The 21,884-nt window shown below is 36.4% G+C and overlaps 1 protein-coding gene across 1 annotated transcript in view; it reads right to left on the reverse strand.

The window, feature by feature from the left end:
• The window catches only part of IntS10 (integrator complex subunit 10), a 212,196-nt gene that overhangs the window by 35,683 nt on the left and 154,629 nt on the right, over positions 1 to 21,884 (reverse strand). The window contains exons 16-17 of the mRNA XM_090403768.1: positions 9,648 to 9,744; positions 9,385 to 9,464 (exon numbers count right to left, since the gene is read on the reverse strand). Of these exons, the coding sequence (XP_090259894.1) occupies positions 9,385 to 9,464; positions 9,648 to 9,744 (177 nt within the window). The remainder of the gene's footprint in view (positions 1 to 9,384; positions 9,465 to 9,647; positions 9,745 to 21,884) is intronic.

Below are 21,884 nucleotides of genomic sequence, written 5' to 3' on the forward strand. Positions count from 1 at the left end.
GATGTAATATCTGCTATACTTATATAATTTTGTACTTTGGATTCAGCATTTTAATGCATTTTACCTAAACATTCTGGAATTTTTATGGCAGTACATTTGAAGAAAAACAATGAATCTTTGGCTATGTTGGGGCTATTCAAAATTAAACACAACAGGTAGAACCATGTAACTTACACATTATTTTACATATTTCCCATGAAGTGTTATACACTTGTTACAATGCTGATGCATCATTTGCAATCCTCTGAGAAAAAAAAAAAAGTCGTTCCTTGTTGCACAAACCATTCCTCAGCTGTAGATATGACTTCATCATCTGTGATAAATTTTGTTCCTTTCAAGTATTTCTTTAAATTTAGGAATAGGAAATGGTAGGAAATGGGTTTCATGAGCAGTGTGAGCAGGTGTGTTGTCCTGCAAAAGAAATATGCCTCTGCTCAGTTTCTTTGCAGCGTTTTTCCTTCAGTAACTCCTTCCGTTCCTTCAGAGCTGTTGAATAAACTGCTGCTATAACAGTTTAACTTTCTTTTTTTTTTTGAGGTGCTTGGTAAGGATTACACCATTCATATCCAAAAGACAATGGCAAGAACCTTTGTGTTTCCACTACATGGACTGTTGTTTGGTCTCTGGAACATAGTGATGAAGCCATGTTTCATCAACAGTCACAACACAAATCAAAAAATTTGCATCTGATTTCTCAAAATGACCAAAAATCCCTTGAGATGACAGCACATGTTCTCCTCTTTCGGTTAGCATTCAAACATTTGGGGACTAGCTTCACTGAGAGCTTCTGCATGTCCAGATGTTAGTGAATAATGACCTCAACTCATTCTCTGGGTATCCCCCAGAGTCTTTGCAATGTTTCTGGCTAGTATTTCATCTATCATCCAGGATCATGGCATGCACTGTATTGATGTTTACATTTGCTGTGGAAGGTCTACCTAACCTGAGGGCATCTGTTGTCTCAGGATGCCCAGTTTTAAACTTGGCTGCCCATTTGGCAACTGCTGGATATGCTGGGGCACAGCCCCTAAAGTCTCACACAAAGTTCAGTGAATCTTAATTGTACACTTTTCTTGTAGCATGAAAAACTTGTTGATGATGGTTTGCACCTCTGTATCTCTGAATTTATTCAAAACCTCTGACATGTCTTCTTATATATCCTAAAAGAAAAAGAACAAATTATTACAATTTGATGAAACATGGAGGTTAAAAGGTTTTAAGATATGTTCTTTGTTTCGGTTATATCATTTTTTGTTCTAGGCATTTATCAGAACTTTTTCAGCCTCTCTCTTGTATATCAATTCAATAAAAGAGTTAATGAGAAGTAATGATGTAATCTTTCTAGGATGACTTGGATATAATGACCATACTGTACTTTAAACAAAATAAGAATAAAAAGAAAATAACAAACTTGCAGATATACAAGATAAAACTTGTGAGCACACAGAAAGTCAACATAAAGTTATAGGACATTCTTCAATTCTTCAGTGTTATTTTGTTGTTCCACACTGGTGATGTTTCATCATTTCCCCAACTATTATTTAGCATTAGACAAAGAAATATCCATTTCTTGGTTACTAATTATCATGCCTCTAAGAAAATCAGACCTTGCCCTCCACCCAGCCTGTAGTAGCATTCAACTTTATATGTTGTCCTACTGGGTTCTTACAACAAGACTGTCTCAAAAAAACTGCCATGCATTAGCCTCTCTCCTACTCTTTTTTAGTTGCATTTCATCTGCTATCATCAGCAGTTCCCCCCCCCCCCCAAAAAAAAAATCCCGTCTTCTCTATCATACCTTTGACATTCTGTCTCTGTAATTATATCATCTGCTGTTAACCAAGTCTCACTAATGGCTATAACTTCTGGTGAGGTTGCACTAATCAATGCCAAAAACTCCTCCCTCCTTTTCCTTATACTTCTGGCATTAGCATATAAAAACTGTAGCATCCTTTAGGCCTCAACCACCTTTATTTTTTGAACTAACTACTTTATTCAATACTGTTGCTTGAGAGAGAGAGAGAGAGAGAGACTAGATTCCACATTTTTTGTCATTCTTGCATTCATTTGCCTCATAGGTGCTTGCTCACCCACCTACCCTAATTGCATTAAGTTTCCTGAATTTGTGCTTCTGCACTCTCTTGGTGAACAAACTTCTCTCTAGATCTAACCCCAGTTCAAATCCATTTAAATGCAGTCTGTCAGCATTATATAAATCCTTCCATACATCAAATTCAGATCAAAGGTCCACAAAATCCACATCATTTCTTCTGTACAACCTGCATATTGATTCATTTGCTATCAATACCCTCCTCCTCAGTTCACCTCCATTGTGGCATGACAGTAAACTTACAGCCTTCACTTTCTTGCTCTTTTTTTTTTTTTTTCACTTCTCCCAAATAATTCCTTTGCATCCTCTCTCATACAATACTTATTACCTCTCAGGTCATTAGTGCCAGCCAAAACAATTAATTTTTTTCACCTTACTTTTTTTACATCCTGATAGCATCACTAATGTTATCACTTTTTGCACCAGGGAAACAAGATTCTGTCATGCTTTCATTAAGTAATCCTCTAATCACATAATCTCTGTACAAAATTTTCTCCTTACCTTGTTTTTTTCATTTATTCACATGGTCTTGCTTCCTACCATGGAAGTCTTGCTTTGTTCTCTTCTCAGCTCTACTAATTTTTAATTACCTGTAATCTTGTAATTTTGCACTTTGTGCTGTGAAGGACTACATGTACATATGCCTCTCTTCTCAGATGTCATCTCTTTCCAGGAGGTCGACTACCACGAGCTTCCACCATGTACGGTTTGTGCTTCTCTTTTGCATTCTTCATAGGACAAAAAAGGTCCAGTCCTTAATATTTCCCATCCAATCTGTTCTTTGTCTTCCTCTTCTTCTTTTTCCTTGTATCATTTCTTCTAGAAGTGTTTTTTGTAGGGATTTATGCATTAGTATGTGACCAGGGTAGGTGACTTTTCTTTTCTTAATGGTTTTCAACAGATTCCTATCTTTTCTAATCATCTTTAATATTTCTAAATTATTTAAATTAGAAATGTTTGTACTACATTCTAGAATTACTTGCATTAACTCAAGCTAGTATTCGCCAATACTTTTATAGTTTTTTTATACTATATTCGGCATGAAACTCTCTGATTCCAATCTTTGAGTTTCTTATTCGGTTTTAAAACAATGTGGGATCTAATATCCCCTTAATTTAAATAATGTTTAGATCGCCGAAATGAAACCTGTTGGCTCTTTATATTTAAGTAATTTCTAAATTAGTTTTTTTGGAAGTCCATGGGACTCTAAGAATTCTTCCGAGGATCCACATTTCAAAGGCTTTTAGTTTATTTTCACAATATTTTGATATTGTCCAGGTTTCTGCTCCATATAGCAGTGTTGACCATACGTAGCATTTGGACAGCCTAATTCTTGTTTTTGTGTGAATTTCCTTGAGGTCAGAATGTTTTTCATGCTGACGAAGGTTGATCTAGCAATTTCTATTCTTCTTAATATTTCCTTATTACACTTTCCATTCTCTTTACTTGGGCTAAAGTATTTCCTCTGATCATAATATTTATATCGGCTACTTTCCCTTTTTCTCTTGTTACCAGTATGGTTTTAGTTTTTTTGAAGTTGAAATTAAGTCCATATTTTTCACTTAACTTCAATGTCTCTTCTAATAGGTTTTGAAGATCTTTTTTATTTTCAGCTAGCAGTACTGTATCATCTGCATATCTTAAGTTGTTTATATTCCTGCCTCCTATGCTGACTCCTTTAAATTCTTCTAATTGCCGGAAGATATTTTCAGTATAGAGATTAAACAATATAGGAGACAGAACACAGCCTTGTCTGACATCCTTCTTTACTGGGAATTCCTCCGAGATTTCTCCTAATATTTTTATTCAGGCAGTTTGCTCCCAATATGGATTTATCAGTAATCTGGTATCTTTACCATCTACTCCTAAATTTCTGATGTATTTGATTAGTTGTTCATGTTGTATATTGTCAAAGGCCTATTATGTTTTATTGTGTAGTCAATAAAACATAAGTAGACTTCTTTCTGCTTCTCCAGATATCTTTCTATAATAGTTCTAATGTTGAAGAGTCCGCTAGTTCCTTTATTTTCCTGGAAACCAGATTGTGTTTCATTAATTTCCATTTTGATTTTATGTTTATTTCTTTCTAGGATGATATATAACATCATCATCATCAAATTCCTGCCATGTACCCTCAAGAGGTGTACAGTATATGATAGTACGACATGAAAAAAATTACATCATTATTAATTTCCTATCTACAATTTTCCTCCAAATCAGTCTGTTACTTGTCAACACTCCAATATTATCAGCTCATATATTTCTATCATCTAAAGCACTTTGTACCGTATCAATCCACCTATATCTTGGTCTTCCTCTCAGTCGTTTTCCTGCCAACCTGGCAGAGAACACTTGTTTTGCTAATCTTTCCTCGCCCATTCTGTTTAAGTGACCATACCACCTGAGATTAGCTCTGCTAACGCATTCCTGGATGCTGACAATGTCAAGTTCTTTCCTAATATCCTCGTTTTTAATATGATACTGCCATTGATGCCACCTGTTCACGCCTATAATCTTTCTCAGGACTCTCATAACTGAAGTCTCTAGTCTTTGGTCAAGTGTTTTACTTCTGACCCAGCTCTCAGATCCATAAGTTAAAACTGGTTTGACCACTGTCTTGTATACAGCTAATTTAGTGTTGCGACTAATTTCTCTCTTATTCCATATAAATTTATTCAATTGACTTCCCACCATACCAGCTTTGCTGATTCTGTTGGATTCAGTAAAAATCATGCCTAAATAGCTGAAATGTTTTACTTGTTCCACAGGTTCTCCATTCACAACACAGTTGACATTTTCAATGATTCTGCCTATTTTCATTGTCTTTGTCTTTTTATTGCTGACCTTCATACCATATCTATTACAACAGCCATTCAATTTAGTCAGAGAATCTTGCAGACTTGTAGTGGATTTATTTAGAAGTATAACATCATCCACATAAAGCAGAGAGCTGATATTAACATCTCCAATTTTGATATCATGTTTAATACCACTTTCCTTCATAATGCAATCCATATAGATAATGAATAAGAGAGGGGATAATGTACATCCTTGTCTCACACCAGATTTAACATTAAACCATCTTCCTGTACTTCCTTCAATTCTAACTACTGACTTACAACTCAAATAAAGACTAAGTATTGCTTGATATAATGTCCGATTGACACCATATAACTGCAGTGTATTGAATAGCTTCTCTCTTGGCACCTTGTCATATGCCTTTTCCAGATCGACAAAACTTAAATACAGATCTTTGTTATATTCCCATGCTTTCTCGACTATTTGTCGTAAAGTGAAGATCTGATCCTGACAGCCTCTATTTGGCCTGAATCCAGCTTGTTCTTCACCAAGCTTTTCTTCCACAAATCTTCTCAACTGTTTCTCAAGTATACTTGCATAGATCTTGCCAGGAACACTCAGTAGGGAAATACCTCTGTAATTCTCACATGCAGTTTTATTTCCCTTTTTATATATGGGTACTATGAGAGCTCTACTCCAATCATCGGGAATTCGTCCCTCTGTCCAGGCTTTCTGAACTATGCAGTGCAGCCACTGTAAGACTCTTATACCACCATACTTCAGCATTTCTGGTTGAATATCATCTACTCCTGCTGCCTTTCCACATTTCAAGCCTTTGATGGCTTTTTCTACTTCAAGTATGGATATGTATTCCTGACTGCATGCCTGGTCAGTGTTTTTTACCACTGTGCTGTCATCACTGCTTGTTTCATTTAGCAGTTTTTCAAAGTAATTACTCCATACTTCAAGGATATCTTTTTTTTTCTCCCATTTTCATGTCACCTTTATCATCTCTAATTCCTTTTATAGCACTCTTTCCTCCATTCTTAAGCTTCTTCAACAACCTCCAGAATATTTTGCCACCTTCTTGATATTTATTTTCTATATTCTTGCCAAAGTCCTCCCATGACTTTTGTTTAGCTAATTTTACACAGTGTTTAGCATTCTTGCATTTGTCTCTATATTCTCTAAGAGCACAAGCTGACTTATTTGACAGGAACTTTTGGTATGCTTTCTTCTTTTTCCTTCACTGCCTCTTTAACCTCCTGTGTCCACCAGGGAGTTCTGATTTTTTTATCCTTACAAACAACTTCACCACATGCCTCTTTGGCAGAATCAATCAATGTTTTCTTCAGAGTTTGCCAATGAATCTCCAAGGTTTGATTCCTGTTCTCAAATTCTTTCATTTTTCCTTCAATAATCTTTGTGTATTTTAGTCTACAGCTCACATCTGAGAGCTGCTCAACTTTTATTTGCTTTAAAATTTTCTTACATGTTATTTTTTTCAATATGAAATTCAATTTTATCCTGCTCAAGACTAAATAGTGATCACTTCCAATTTCAAATCTGTACACTCTGGTGTCCTGCACCAGGGGGAAAACATCACTATCAACAATAACATAGTCAATGAGACTTTTCTTATTCCTAGCCTCTTCTCTCCATGTGAATTTGTGCACATTTTTATGTTGGAACATGGTGTTAGTAATAACCAGTCCATGTCCTGAGCAGAAATCCAACAGATATTTGCCATTATTATTAGCTTTGCTCTTTTCTCCAAATTTTCCCAAAATATTTTTGTATGTCTCACAATCATTTCCTACTCTACTATTTAGATCCCCAACAAGGACCAACTTTTCCTTTTTCATTGTGTCAGTTGCTTTTTCTAAAGCCTCCAAAAAATTCCTCCACTTCTACCTTAGTAGAACCTTCTGTGGGACCATAGGCACAAATAAGTCTCATTGTCCAGTTCCCCATTCTCATATTTGCCCGCATTACTCTACTTGAGACTGACTGCCATTCAAGAAGATTAGCCTCGTATTTTGTGTTGAATACTATGGCTACTCCTTCTTTTCCTTGATTGTCATTGCCTGAATATAACATTTTGTATTTATTGCTCAGAAAGATCTCACCAGTTTTGGTCTTTTTTGTTTCAGTCACCCCTATTATGTCGATCTGGTACTTATCTAATTCCTCAGCTAGCTCCATTTCTTTGCCATTCAGGCTTCTTACGTTGATAGTACCGATCTTTAACTCTGGTGATGTTGAGTTGGGGTTTATTTTCAGATTTGTTCCAGTAGCTGACTTTTCGCTGTTCACCCTGATATATAACATAACTTTTGCTATCTGACTGATTTTCCATTTGATTGTCTTCGATTTTTTAGGTATTGGTAAAAACGTTGAGTGCTTAAATTCTTTTGGCAGTGTCCAGTTTCATATATTTTGTTACATATGTCAGTCAGTGAGCTTATAGCCTTATCATCTAAAGCCTTTAGATATTCTGTCATAATTCCATCCATTCCTGGAACTTTTCTTGGTTTCAGTTTCCTAATGCCTAATGGCATTTGTTATTTCCCAGGTAAGAATAGTAGGCCCCTCCAAATCTTCTTGCATTGGCTTATCTATTCTATCATGATTGTAGAGTTCCTTTGAATACTCTACCCATCTATCCCTTATTTTGTCTTTCTACATTAGGATGTTTCCACTGGTATCTTCAATGTAATGAGAGCCTACCCTTTTGCAAGATTTGTTAGTTAGCTCCCTTTTTCATGAAGTTCTCTGGTTTTATGCTTTTTGTCCAGAAGTTCAATTTCCTTGCATTTGTTGTTGAGCCATAGTTCTTTTGCAATCCTACATTCTTTCCTGATCTCCTTGTTTAAGTTCTTGTATTCAGGACGATTTTTGTGTTTCTTTCTTTCTTTCTTTCCTCCATCAATTTCAGTATCTTGTTATTCATCCAGGTTTACTCATTTTCTTCTCAAATTTGGGAAGTGTTTGTTTTACTGTCTTTTTTATGCTCTCTTTAAATTTCTGCCATCTATCCTCAATCTCATCTTTAGGGTAAGGATACTTGGTGGGATCAGGAATATTAACAGCAGTGGATTGTGCCAGTTCCTTTAAAAATTTATCTTGTATTTCTTGATTTTTAAGGGAGACAAGATCATATTTTTCTATGTTTAGAGGTTTCATTATTTTCTTTAATTTTATTGCTACTTTAATGACCACAGGATTGTGGTCTGATCCAATATCAGCATCTGGGTATGTTTTGGCTTGTAAGATGTTATTCCAGAATCTTTTTTTAATCATTATATAGATGGAGAGAGCTGTAGGAATCTGGTTCCTATAGCTGTCTCTGGGACTTTTCCATGTGTAAAATCTTCTAGGAGGGTGGCTAAATAAAGTATTTGCTATTACCAGATTGTTTTCTTCACAGAACTGTATTAATCTTTCTCCTCTTGGATTTCTATGTCCCAGGCACTGGTTTCCCATGCAGGAAGAGATCTTTTCTGCGCCTACTTTAGCATTTAGATCTCCCATAAAGTCAGTTATGCCATTTGATTTAGTGTTGTTTAGTGCATTTTGAATGTCTTCATAGAAACATTCTACATCTTAATCTGGGTAATCAGAAGTAGGTGCATATATTTGGACAATAAAAATATTAAAAGGTTGAGCTGCAATTATCCTGTCGTTTATGGACCAAAATCAAATATACAAATTTTACCTAAATAAACTCACTTTGTCACACACCTATATAAAACAAAAAAACTACAATAAATTAACCTAATATGATTAACCAAATTTTCAAAAAATTACTTATCTTTCAACAGTGTTTACAATCCATGTACACTATGTGCCAGTGGCATTATATTACCATTCTTTATAATAGTTTATAATTTCATGTGAAAAGGTGTCATCATTTTAATTGTAAAAAATTAACTAAGGTAAAAATTTTTTTTTACCTTAGTTATTATAAAGGTATTTATATACCTTATTTAGGTTATTATATACCTTATAAAGGTTATTATATACCTTAGTTATTATAAATTCATAAAGGATTTCATATTCATAAATTTTCATATTTGTGAATATGAAATCCTTTATGAATGAAACAACTACTAAATATCCTCCTCTCTCTCTCTCTCTTTCTCTCCATTTTATTTCTTTGTTGTTGTTATTCTAACGTCATATCATTACAGTGGAAGAAATACATTTTTATGTGAGAATGTGTCATCATTTTAATTCTAAAAAATTATACTAAGGTATAAAATAATTTAGAACAAAATGTTTCCTCTCATTCCAAAAAAAAAAACTTTCATTGGGCTTCTCAAAACCTTTCACTGTCTTCCTCACTGAAAACCTTTCACTGCCTTCCAGTGCAGCAGTTCTACTACCATAACCCACTAATATGACAATGAATAGAATAGCTCATTTCAACTACACCAGTCAAATTATCAAATGATAAAAATGCACATACTTACCCTAAAACACATAATCAGTATTTTGATACAGTGCTGAAGAATCTCACTGCGTTTGTAACTAATGAAATGTAGGTGGCGACCTAAATTAAAATAATTGCAAAAAAGCAAAAAAAAAGCTCTTTGAAACATTTTAAATTAGAATGATAATTAGCAAGTAAATTAATAAATAAAATTCATAATAACTTAGTGTTTTTTCTTTCTTTAGTAAAAAATTCTCATCCCAATAAAAACACATTAATAATTATTTTGTTATCTGATCTCACCTGCTCTCCTTTGCTGAGGTAAAGGATCCTGAACACTAGATGATGCAAAGGTCGAAGGAAACATACATATTACATCTAATAAATGTTCACAAGTTGCCTGAAACAAACAACACAGTTATTTATAAGGATTTCTGGGCACACACACACACACAAAAAAAAAAAAAGTTTTAAAAAAATCAATATGATCAGCATAGTAATATAACAAACATAGCTAGAAACAGATATTCTTGATTCAATATCTCTACTCTAATTTATAATGCAATAATAACCAGGTACATAAATATTATCACTGTAAATTGGTTATCACTTGGTAAACATGTTACCAAGTGCATACAACTTATCTGTAATTACAATGAATAACAACTCTTTCGAAATTTAAGTAAATGAAATGAAAATTAATAATAATTTGCAAAACAGATGTAATTACTTTTTAAAGCAGTTACCATTTTCTTACCATTCAAATAATACATAGAGAATTCTTATTTCTATATTATTATTGGTGTTTCATATATATATATATATATATATATATATAAATATCTAGGTTTTGAGCATAAAGGCTAATGAAATAGATATTTTACCTAAACTACTCAAACGTGAAAGTATAAAAGTTTAATATAGCTAATGACATAATGCAAGAACAAATCTCAAGACAACTGATATTTGTTGTTTATCAATGCAGCAATATACAAAAAGAGACAGAATCCATTTAATCACATTTTTAACACAAGTTGTTCAATTTTTCTTTTAGCATGTACTAGAAACCATTATATTATCTAGGTACTTCATCAGTTCTAACACTTCCTAGTAAAACATGTTCTGTTTGAATATTCTGAAATGCTTATAAAACCACAATAGTAATATATAAAATACAAAAACACAGGCAAAGATTTTTTGATTTGCATGCATAAAATATATTACTTAAATTATTTTGGTTAGTTATATTAAAAAAAAAAAAAAAAAAAAAAAAAAAAGTGGGAAGTATTATTTTTTGGGGGGGTGGTATCATAAACCTTTTCTAGTAAACATGAAAAGCATTATTCATGAAAATGATGGTATATCCTTGGTTTTTGTTAGATTATGTGAAAGTACGGAACATTTTTGAGGCTACCCCCCTCACAATGTAACTAAACTGTTTTATTCATATAACAAGAGTTACCTATATATCAGTCAGTAATGAAGTGATGACACCAATGCAATTCAAATGCAGAGACTACAGATTCTAACACATAACTGCACAAATGATAAAAATTACAAGTATCTATTTTGTCTAGTTAATTGCATAATGCTTTTTAGCATACCCAAGCTGAATCAAATTTCTCATTTGCTAACAATTTTGTAACTGTTAAGTCATTTTTTTTCTCTCTAAAAACAGATTTTCTTTTCTTTTCCCTTACACAGTAATTACATTCAACACAACTCATGTGGTTTTCACCAAATAAACAAGTTACATTAACCAAACGTTTTCAGTTTGCTGGTTCTTGAAGATGTTTCCCATACACTTATATAGACTATTACTGTATCATGATGAGAAGATCATTTGCCTGAATGATTGGGAAGGAGGGGGGGGGGATTTCAATAGTGTAGCAAAATTCATTACAATGCTTGATGCAGTTCACTAGAGATCAATGCAGACTCCAGTTAAACCCAAAATAATCTAAATGATAACTAAATACTTAAGGAATCGACAGCATACACTAGAAATATAAATTATCATCATCATCATCAAATTCCTGCCATGTACCCTCAAGGGGTGTACAGGATATGACAGTACTACATGAAAAAATTACATCATTACTAACTTCCTATCTACAATTTTCCTCCAAATCAGTCTGTTACTTGTCAAGACTCCAACATTATCAGATCTTATATTTCTATCGTCTAAGGCACTTTGTATAGTATCAATCCACCTATATCTTGGTCTTCCTCTGGGTCTTTTCCTGCCAACCTTGCAGAGAACACTTGTTTTGCTAATCTTTCCTCTCCCATTCTATTTAAATGACCATACCACCTGAGATTAGCTCTGCTAACGCATTCCTGGATGCTGACAATGTCAAGTTCTTTCCTAATATCCTCATTTTTAATATGATATTGCCATTGATGCCATCTGTTCACGCCTCTAATCTTTCTCAGGACTCTCATATCTGCGGTCTCTAGTCTTTGGTCAAGTGTTTTACTTCTGACCCAGCTCTCAGATCCATAAGTTAAAATTGGTTTGAACACAGTCTTGTATACAGCTAATTTAGTGTTCCGACTAATTTCTTTCTTATTCCATATGAATTTATTCAATTGACTTCCCACCATACCAGCTTTGCTGATTCTGTTGTCTATTTCTATATTTAGTTTACCATCTTCAGTAAAAATTGTGCCTAAGTAGCTGAAATGTTTTACTTGTTCCACAGGTTCTCCATTCACAACACAGTTGACATTTTCAATGATTCTGCCTATTTTCATTGTCTTTGTCTTTTTATTGCTGACCTTCATACCATATCTATTACAACAGCTATTCAATTTAGTCAGAGAATCTTGCAGACTTGTAGCGGATTTATTTAGAAGTATAACATCATCCGCATAAAGCAAAGAGCTGACATTAACATCTCCAATTTTGATATCAGGTTTAATACCACATTCCTTCATAATGTGATCCATATAGATAATGAATAATAGAGGGGATAATGTACATCCTTGTCTCACACCAGATTTAACATTAAACCATCTTCCTGTACTTCCTTCAATTCTAACTGCTGACTCACAACTCAAATAAAGACTAAGTATTGCTTGATATAATGTCCCATTGACACCATATAACTGCAGCGTATTGAATAGCTTCTCTCTTGGCACCTTGTCATATGCCTTTTCCAAATCGACAAAACTTAAATACAGTTCTTTGTTATGTTCCCATGCTTTCTCGACTATTTGTCATAAAGTGAAGATCTGATCCTGACAGCCTCTATTTGGCCTGAATCCAGCTTGTTCTTCACCAAGCTTTTCTTCCACAATTCTTCTCAACCGTTTCTCAAGTATACTTGCATAGATCTTGCCAGGAACACTCAGTAGGGAAATACCTCTGTAATTCTCACATTCAGTTTTATTTCCATTTTTATATATGGGTACTATGAGAGCTCTACTCCAATCATCGGGAATTCGTCCCTCTGTCCAGGCTTTCTGAACTATGCAGTGCAGCCACTGTAAGACTCTTATACCACCATACTTCAGCATTTCTGGTCGAATATCATCTACTCCTGCTGCCTTTCCACATTTCAAGCCTTTGATGGCTTTTTCTACTTCAAGTATGGATATGTATTCCTGACTGCATGCCTGGTCAGTGTTTTTTATCACTGTGCTGTCATCACTGCTTGTTTCATTTAGCAGTTTTTCAAAGTAATTACTCCATACTTCAAGGATATCTTTTTCTCCTGTTTTCATTTCACCTTTATCATCTCTAATTCCTTTTACAGCACTCTTTCCTCCATTCCTAAGCTTCTTCAACAACCTCCAGAATATTTTGCCACCTTCTTGATATTTATTTTCTATATTCTTGCCAAAGTCCTCCCATGACTTTTGTTTAGCTAGTTTTACACACTGTTTAGCTTTCTTACATTTGTCTCTGTATTCTGTAAGAGTAAAAGCTGACTTATTTGCCAGGAACTTTTGATATGCTTTCTTCTTTTCCTTCACTGCCTCTTTAACTTCCTGTGTCCACCAGGGAGTTCTGATTTTTTTATCCTTACAGACAACCTCACCACATGCCTCTCTGGCAGAATCAATCAATGTTTCCTTCAGAGTTTGCCACTGAATCTCCAAGGTTTGATTCCTGTTCTCAAACTCTTTCATTTTCTTTTCAATAATATTTCTGTATTTTAGTCTACAGTTCACATCTGAGAGCTGCTCAACTTTTATTCGCTTTAAAACTTTCTTACATGTTATTCTTTTCAATATGAAATTCAATTTTATCCTGCTCAAGACTAAATAGTGATCACTTCCAATTTCAAATCCTCTGTACACTCTGGTGTCCTGCACCAGGGAGAAAACATCACTATCAACAATAACATAGTCAATGAGACTTTTCTTATTCCTAGCCTCTTCTCTCCATGTGAATTTGTGCACGTTTTTATGTTGGAACATGGTGTTAGTAATAGCCAGTCCATGTCCTGAGCAGAAATCCAACAGATATTTGCCATTATTATTAGCTTTGCTCTTTTCTCCAAATTTTCCCAAAATATTTTTGTATGTCTCACAATCATTTCCTACTCTACTATTTAGATCCCCAACAAGGACCAACTTTTCCTTTTTCATTGTATCAGTTGCTTTTTCTAAAGCCTCAAAAAATTCCTCCACTTCTACCTTAGTAGAACCTTCTGTGGGACCATAGGCACAAATAAGTCTCATTGTCCAGTTCCCCATTCTCATATTTGCCCACATTACTCTACTTGAAACTGACTGCCATTCAAGAAGATTAGCCTCGTATTTTGTGTTGAATACTATGGCTACTCCTTCTTTTCCTTGATTGTTATTGCCTGAATATAACATTTTGTATTTATTGCTCAGAAAGATCTCACCAGTTTTGGTCTTTTTTGTTTCAGTCACCCCTATTATGTCGATCTGGTACTTATCTAATTCCTCAGCTAGCTCCATTTCTTTGCCATTCAGGCTTCTTACGTTGATAGTACCGATCTTTAACTCTGGTGATGTTGAGTTGGGGTTTGTTTTCAGATTTGTTCCAGTAGCTGACTTTTCGCTGCTTGCCCTGGTTCCCTGGCGAAAACAACGGGGGCCTTGTTTAACCGGGCGACGCCCCAGCCGGCATGAAATTTTGTCATGTTGTACCATCATTTTTTATTTTGGTTTAACCAATAAGAATACAATTTAGTCGGCTAAATCCCAAATTGCCAGCCCATCCTCGTTCGTTCAGTATCAAAGTAGATACCCAACAAGGTGCACCACGAGAAGGTGAGGATTGGACATTAGGTCAGAAGCCCTGGTCGGTTCTCCGCATTCCTTTAAAGGCTATGTGGAGGTCTCCTCTCAGTTATACAGCTTTGACCCTTAAGCACTAAATTAAATAAACTTTAATATATACTTTCCGATATTTCAGCAACGTCACGTTGCCATCTTCATGGGAACTTAAGATAAAGACACGTGCACGCAAGTACTACATAACAGCAAATGAGAAATGAAGCGAGGAAGCTACCATTTTCCTAAAGTCCAGATGGTGCCCTGGTGGGCTATATTAGGTGTTCTTGGTCTTTAAGCTGAAGTTCTTTTGATATATGTTTCTCAAATTTGGGGCAGTCTCATGTATCCAACTTTATTGAGGTTTGGCATGTTCCTAAAGGCCGAGGGTGATTCCATGAATAGTCTTTCATATTTGAACTTGCTGCGGTGTATTACTGTGGCTTTCTTCCACCTTATTCTGTAGCAAGTATCCAGAACATGGTCTGCAAGCCCACAGTGGCTGTACTGGTAAAATCGGATGTAGTTCTTGTGTTCTGATATTTGCTGTTCTGCCTGTTTGGCCAAAGTAGGACAATTTACAGCTGCAAGGGACCTGGTATACACCAGGTAGGTCTAGGGGAAGTGGTTGGTCTTTAGTGGAGCAGATAAGGGATGCCAATTTTCTATATGGTCTGTAACAAGAGGTCAAGTCATGTTTTTTTAGGATTCTGTTGATTTTTTCCTGAGGTGCCTCGGATATAGGGAATGGTAATGGATTTAGAGTAATCTTTTTTGTGAAGGGGGGGTGGATTGTGGAAAACTGGTTTTAGTATTTTGGGGATTTTTTTTTGGAGGGGGTAGACATTGGCTGAGAAAGTGTTAAGGATGTGATTTAGTTCAGTAGTTAGGGCTTGGTCATTTGAATAGATTAGTTTTGCCCTGTTGAATAGTGTCTTAATAACTTCATCATATTGTTGTGAGGGGAGGGGGATTGTTGATGAATCTGCCTGCATGGGTGGGTTTTCTATAAACTGAGAAAACCAAGGTTCCATCAGGTTGGTGGGTGACTAGTGTGTCTAGGAAGGGGAGGCTATTGTTTTTCTCTTTTTCCAGGGTGTTGGTTGTTTAAGTGTGTTAAGAAGGAGAGGAGTGTATCTGGGCCATGTGGCCAAATAGCAAACATCATCAACGTAGTGAAGCCATATGGTAGGTTTTTGTGGGGCAGAGTTTAAGGCTTTCTCTTCAAAAGTATCCATAAAGAAGTTGGCGAAGGGTGGGTAAAGTGGTGAACACATGGCTGTCCCCTCTATCTGTTTGTAGAATTTTTTCTGCCAAACGAAATAGCCTGAGTTCATTGTGGACTGAAATAGGGCTGAGAAATCGGGAGGAAATTTAGCTTGGATTAGCTCTAAGGTTTCTTTGAGGGGGATATTTGTGAATAAGTAGATGTCAAAACTGACCATTATGTCATTATGTTGGAGTGTAAGGTTTTCTATACTGGCTTTGAAGTGGGCTGAGTTTTTTATGTGTGATGGTGTGAGAGCGCTTTGGCTAAATACTTAGCTAGTTTGTAAGTGTGGGATCAATGCCATCCACTAAGGGATGTAATGGCACATTTTCTTTATGTATTTTTGGGAGTCCATATATACGGAGGGTCTTTAGTCTGTTAGTAATCTCCACGGGCCAAGAAGTGACCTTCTTAAGGAGCCTATGGAGTTTTCTAATTTGTGAGTTGGTGGGATTGTATTCAATGGGGAGGTAAGCAGCTCGATCTAATAGTAAAGCCTTAAGCTTACCTGTGTAGTCATTATGATTGAGTACCAGTGGGGTTCCCCTTATCCGCTTTGGTGATAACTATTTCTTTGTTTTTCTTCAATTCCTGTAGAGACTTGTATTCACTAATGGATATGTTGGTTTTTGGTGGTGTTGCTTTTGTGAGAACACAGGCTACATCCAATCTAATATCATCATTGGCGATGTGGTTTGGAAGGTGGCGAATCCCATGTTCAATCTGTATCATTAATTCCTTGGCCAGTAATTTCCTAGGAGCAATGGCGAAGTTGTAACCACGTGACAGAGCGTTGAGTGCTTCAGGCTTCAAGACTGAAGAAAGGTTAACTACAGTGTTGGTTTGTAGTTTTGGTTTGGACGTCGAGTTCTTTTTTAATTTATCAAACTTGTTGATATGTCGACTCTGTATTCATTCAAATTCTTTGTTTGCCGCAGTGCACGAGACGTCATGTAGAATTGACCAAAGTTCGTGATTTAGTGTATTTGAAAGCTAGCACTAAAATAGCTCTGTTTACGTTGGCTAGGGAACCGCATGGAGCGTTAATTTGCTCCTGAAGTAAAACATGGCTCGGCCGGTTGTAGATATGAAGAACTTTCTGTGAAACGAAACAATGCTTAAATTTTACACAATTTGGGATTGCCTGATTATCCCAGCAGCGTTTTAGGAAGGTCAGACGATTCAGTTGTCTAGATCGGTGGTCAGTCTCCAAAGTGTGGTATGCGTACCCCCTGGGGTACGCGAGTCGAAATGTGGGGTATGTCAAAAAAAGTTTTATATTGATAGAAAAAAAATTAAGTAATTAATTAAAGATAAAGAATATTATTTTCTTTCATCAATTAAACATATATCCAAACATAAAAATTTCACATGGAGAGAAAGCACACAAAAGAAATTAGACATCTTATTGATTATATTATTGCTGACAGTGAAATATTTACACTGATCAGGATACAAGAATGAATATGTATACAGGGGATATGAAATAGGAAGTATTACCATTCAGTTCTGAGCAAGATTAAAATGAGTATTTGAGAGAAATAGGGGGGATGGAACAATCCATATTTATATGGCAGATTTTGAGCTACAAGCTCTAGATTTCATTATTCTATAACTCAAAGTTTGGCTAAGACATATAGCTGACATATTTACCATTTGGCTCCATGGCCACTAAACTTAAGGCAACTTTTTCAGCCGCCTAAACAAGCAATACTGATGCATTCAATTCATCACTGAAATCAAAAGCAACAGCACACTTCCTTTTCTACATAGATTTGTTAGACATCTTCCCTCCAGCTGTTTATCCTTTAGTGTAAACTATACACACACCACCAATATATACACAAAAACTCATACCACGACCCTTACAGAGAAACTAAGTATTATTAGCACCCTTAAAAACAGAACAATTAACAACCTGCTCAGATGAGCAAGATTGGAAAAATGAATCTGAAATAATAAGCAAAACATTTATAAAAGTGGCTAGAACAAAAATACAACGATAAATAAAAACACGATACTGTTAAATTGTGATAGATTGTGATTTTAGGAACTCCAATCTTATCACGGTTTAACATGCATAACCCAATGAAAAGGAAATTAAATACATCTGTTTGTCTCTAGGTATTATAATACATAATAAATTTAGTTTAATCCTTTATCGAAGTGTGAGCAAACAAAGTTTGTGGCTGAAAGTATCTTCAGGACTGGGGTAAGGTAGTACAACACCAGGCAACTCATTGCAAAGGTGGAGCAAGCTAACATCACTCCTATCTAAGTTAGTAATGATGTAAATTTTTCATGTAGTACTATCATATCCTGTACACCTCTTGAGGGTACATGGCAGAAATTTGATGACGATGATGATTTCCACTGTTATTTACACAAACTAGTGAGTGGTCTTTTGTTGAAATACTAGAAAAATAGCTACTTGTTTTCCTTAAGTTTGAAACATTTAACATATTTACAAAGTTGTATTATAATACTGAAAGTTTATTTTTCACTTGGTTAGACTATAATAAATTTAGTTTAATCCTTTATCCAAGTGTGAGCAAACAAACTTTGCACCTGAAAGTATCTTCAGGACTGGGGTAAGGTAGTACAACACCAGACAACTCGTTGCAAAGGTGGAGCAAGTTAACATCACTCCTATAACCGTATCTCCCATAATGCAAAACACATCTCCTTGCGGATATGTATAATGTTATGCATTAACGGAAGGGCCACTACCCAGACTAGTTTCGACCTTTATTGAGGTCTCTTCAGTGGGAGCCAGGCCCAAGTGGAGTACCAGGCAGAAGCATTAGCAAGGTCATCTCTACCTATAGGAGTTGCGAAACCAGTGTGCAATCTTTTTATTAAATTACTCTGGATTTAGAGAAATATGTTGAAAGTTTATTTTTCACTTGGTTAGACTACAATAAATTTAGTTTAATACTTTATCCAAATGTGAGCAAACAAAGTTTGCACCTGAAGTTTGAACTTGCTAATGCTTCTGCCTGGTATCTCCACTTGGGCCTGGCTCCCACTGAATTATTACTATTACTATTATTACGGGCAACTCCAGGGAGTCATTAGACTCATCGAGGGAGGCCCCAAATCATATTCATCACAACTATCTGACATTCATACAGTATCTATCATACCTCGCCTTAAACTCATTCACTGTCACAGCATCCACTACAGACTCAGGGAGCGCATTCCACTCATTCACTACTCTAAAAGTAAAGAACCCAGCTCTAACACCTTTACTAACCACACTTTTGCCCAGTTTCCATGGATGTCCCCTAGTCCTCCGACAACCAGCCCTGTTCTCAAAAATATCTTCTGAATTAATTTTATAGAAACCCTTCAGTAATTTGAATGTCTCAATCATATCTCCCCTCCTCCGCCTATCAACCAATTTTTGCAACCCACAAATCCTCAACCTGTTCTCATACGGCTCATTCCACAGACCTGCTATCATCTTGGTCACTCGCCTCTGGATCCTCTCCACATCCTCCCCATCAAGAAGAAACCTAGGTGACCAAATCTGAGCACAGTAGTCTAGATGGGGTCTTATCAAGGCTCGATAGAGAGGAACAATAACCTGCTTGTCTCTGCTTGTCAACGTATTCTTCAGCAACCAAGTGATTTGATGAGCTGTTTTGGTCACTTTTGCAATGTGTCCCCTAAATTTCAATTCCTTATCCACCAACACTCCTAAATCTCGTGCCTCATCAATTTCCTGGAGCAGGGTTCCACCAATGCAGTAAACTGCCGCCAATCTTTTCACCCCAAAATGCATAACCTTACATTTTGCCACATTAAACTGACATCCATTCTCCTTAGCCCAGACCTCCAATCTATCCAAATCATCCTGCAAAATTTTGACGTCATCTGCATTCACTATTGCCCTACCCAACTTCGCATCATCCGCAAACAAATGAACTGTTCCTCTCAGATCATTTCCTATATCATTTATGAACAAATTAAACAGCAGTGGTCCAAGAACAGATCCTTGTGGCACACCACTAGTCACAGGCTGTCTTGTGGACTCTACTCCCGAGTAAACCACTCTCTGATATCTCTCCGTCAACCACCCTCCTATCCATCTCACCAACCCTATGTCCATTCCCATATGCTGCAATTTACTGATTAGAATTCCATGTGGAATCCTGTCAAAGGCCTTGGCAAGGTCCAGTAGAATCACCGTAAACCCATTACCCTTATCCAGTTCAGCCGTCACTGTGTTATAATACGTGAGCAAGTTACTGAGGCATGACCTACCCTTCACAAAACCATGCTGTCCCCGATACAGTATCCCATTTTCTTCAATCCAATCTTGTATTTTCCTTTTGACTATTTTCTCTAAGACCTTGACAATGATTCCTGATATGCTAATCGGTCGGTAATTTACAACAGCAGTCTTGGAACCACCTTTATGCAGTGGAACTATTTTCCCCTCTTTCCACCCGCTCGGGACTAACCCAGACCCGAGACTCAAATTAAACAAAATGGTCAAGGGTACTGACAATTCTTTAGCTGCTTCTCGTACAACACGAGCTGGTATACCATCCAATCCCACAGATGTATTGACATTGAGGTTATGCAATAGACTACTCACCTCCACTTCATTAACCACAATTCCCGTATAATCTACTGGTTTATTCGTTTCTGCAATGTCACCACCTGGATGATATACTTTTGCAAAGTGCTCACTCAGTAACTCAACTATCTCAACTGATTCAGTTACCTCCCTACCATCAGCATTCTTTAAAATCAATCTGCCATGTACATTTTTCCTTTTACTTGCTACATATCTAAAAAACTGTTTAGGATTCTCTTTAGCCTGCATGGCCAATGTTCTTTCGTAATCCTTTTTTGCTTTTCTTACCACACTCGTCACCCTTCTGGCCTGCGCTTTATACCGTTCATGTGCCTGCCGGTCACCCTTCTCCTTAAATTCCCTCCATAGTTGTTTCTTTTTTTGCAACTCAAGCTTAATGGTGTTATTCATCCAATTAACCCCTACTTGATTTATTATTCGGACTCTAGGTATACAGTCAGCCATTGCTTCATGCAAGCACTTCTTAACTACCTCCCATGCACTATCAACTTCTAGTCCTTGCAGTTGTACATGCCATGGCACTGAACCAATCAAACTCCTAAGCTTGTCATACTTTCCCGCCCGATAATTCCACATGTACCCTGTCTTAATTGAAAATTCTACACCTTTAGCCACCTCCCAAGTTAAGACCCTATGATCACTCTCACCGATTGGTGGCAATGTGGTCATATTTGTTACAGCCAAATCCTCAGATGTAATTACTAGGTCAAGCACTCTCTGACCCCTAGTATTTTCCATTACATGCTGTAGCAGATAGTTATCCCTTAATAACCGCATAAAATCCAGTTCCTTCCTCCCGTGTGTCCTCTCCTCACTCCAATCAATGCGACCATAGTTGAAATCTCCCATAATAATCACCCTCCTTCCACCCATTTCTTCTATTTGCTTGTGCATACTGTCACCACCATCTTTTCCAACACCTGGTCTATAGCAGCACCCAATTGTAAATTTAGTTCTGCTAGCCACAATCTCACACCAAATGGCCTCAAATGTGCTCTTTTCTCTATCCTGCAATTCAACTTCTATTCTCCTTGGCTGGAGCTCATCAGCTATCATCAACAATACTCCTCCCCCCATTTTATTCTCTCTGTCATTCCTGAACACACTATACCCATCACATTCAATCCCACTAGTTATATCATCTACAGTCAGCCATGTTTCACTAATACCTATAACCTGTGGTCTGGAAGTGCCAACCATGGCCAAAAACTCTTCCTTCTTGTTCCTAATACTCCTAGTATTAGTGTACATGAATTTAAGACCCCCATTAGCCCCAACCCTACCTTGATGCCTTATATTAACTATCCCACTCTGATTTGTTGTCCTTATTTGCTCTGGCATATTATATTCATTCTTACATTCAACTGCCTCCATAAGGACTGTATCTCTACCCACCCCCCCCCCT

This window comes from Typopeltis vanoorti, chromosome 14 (assembly GCF_054136105.1).
Source record: "Typopeltis vanoorti isolate ZY-2024b chromosome 14, IOZ_Tvanoo_1.0, whole genome shotgun sequence".
Taxonomy (NCBI): domain Eukaryota; kingdom Metazoa; phylum Arthropoda; class Arachnida; order Uropygi; family Thelyphonidae; genus Typopeltis; species Typopeltis vanoorti.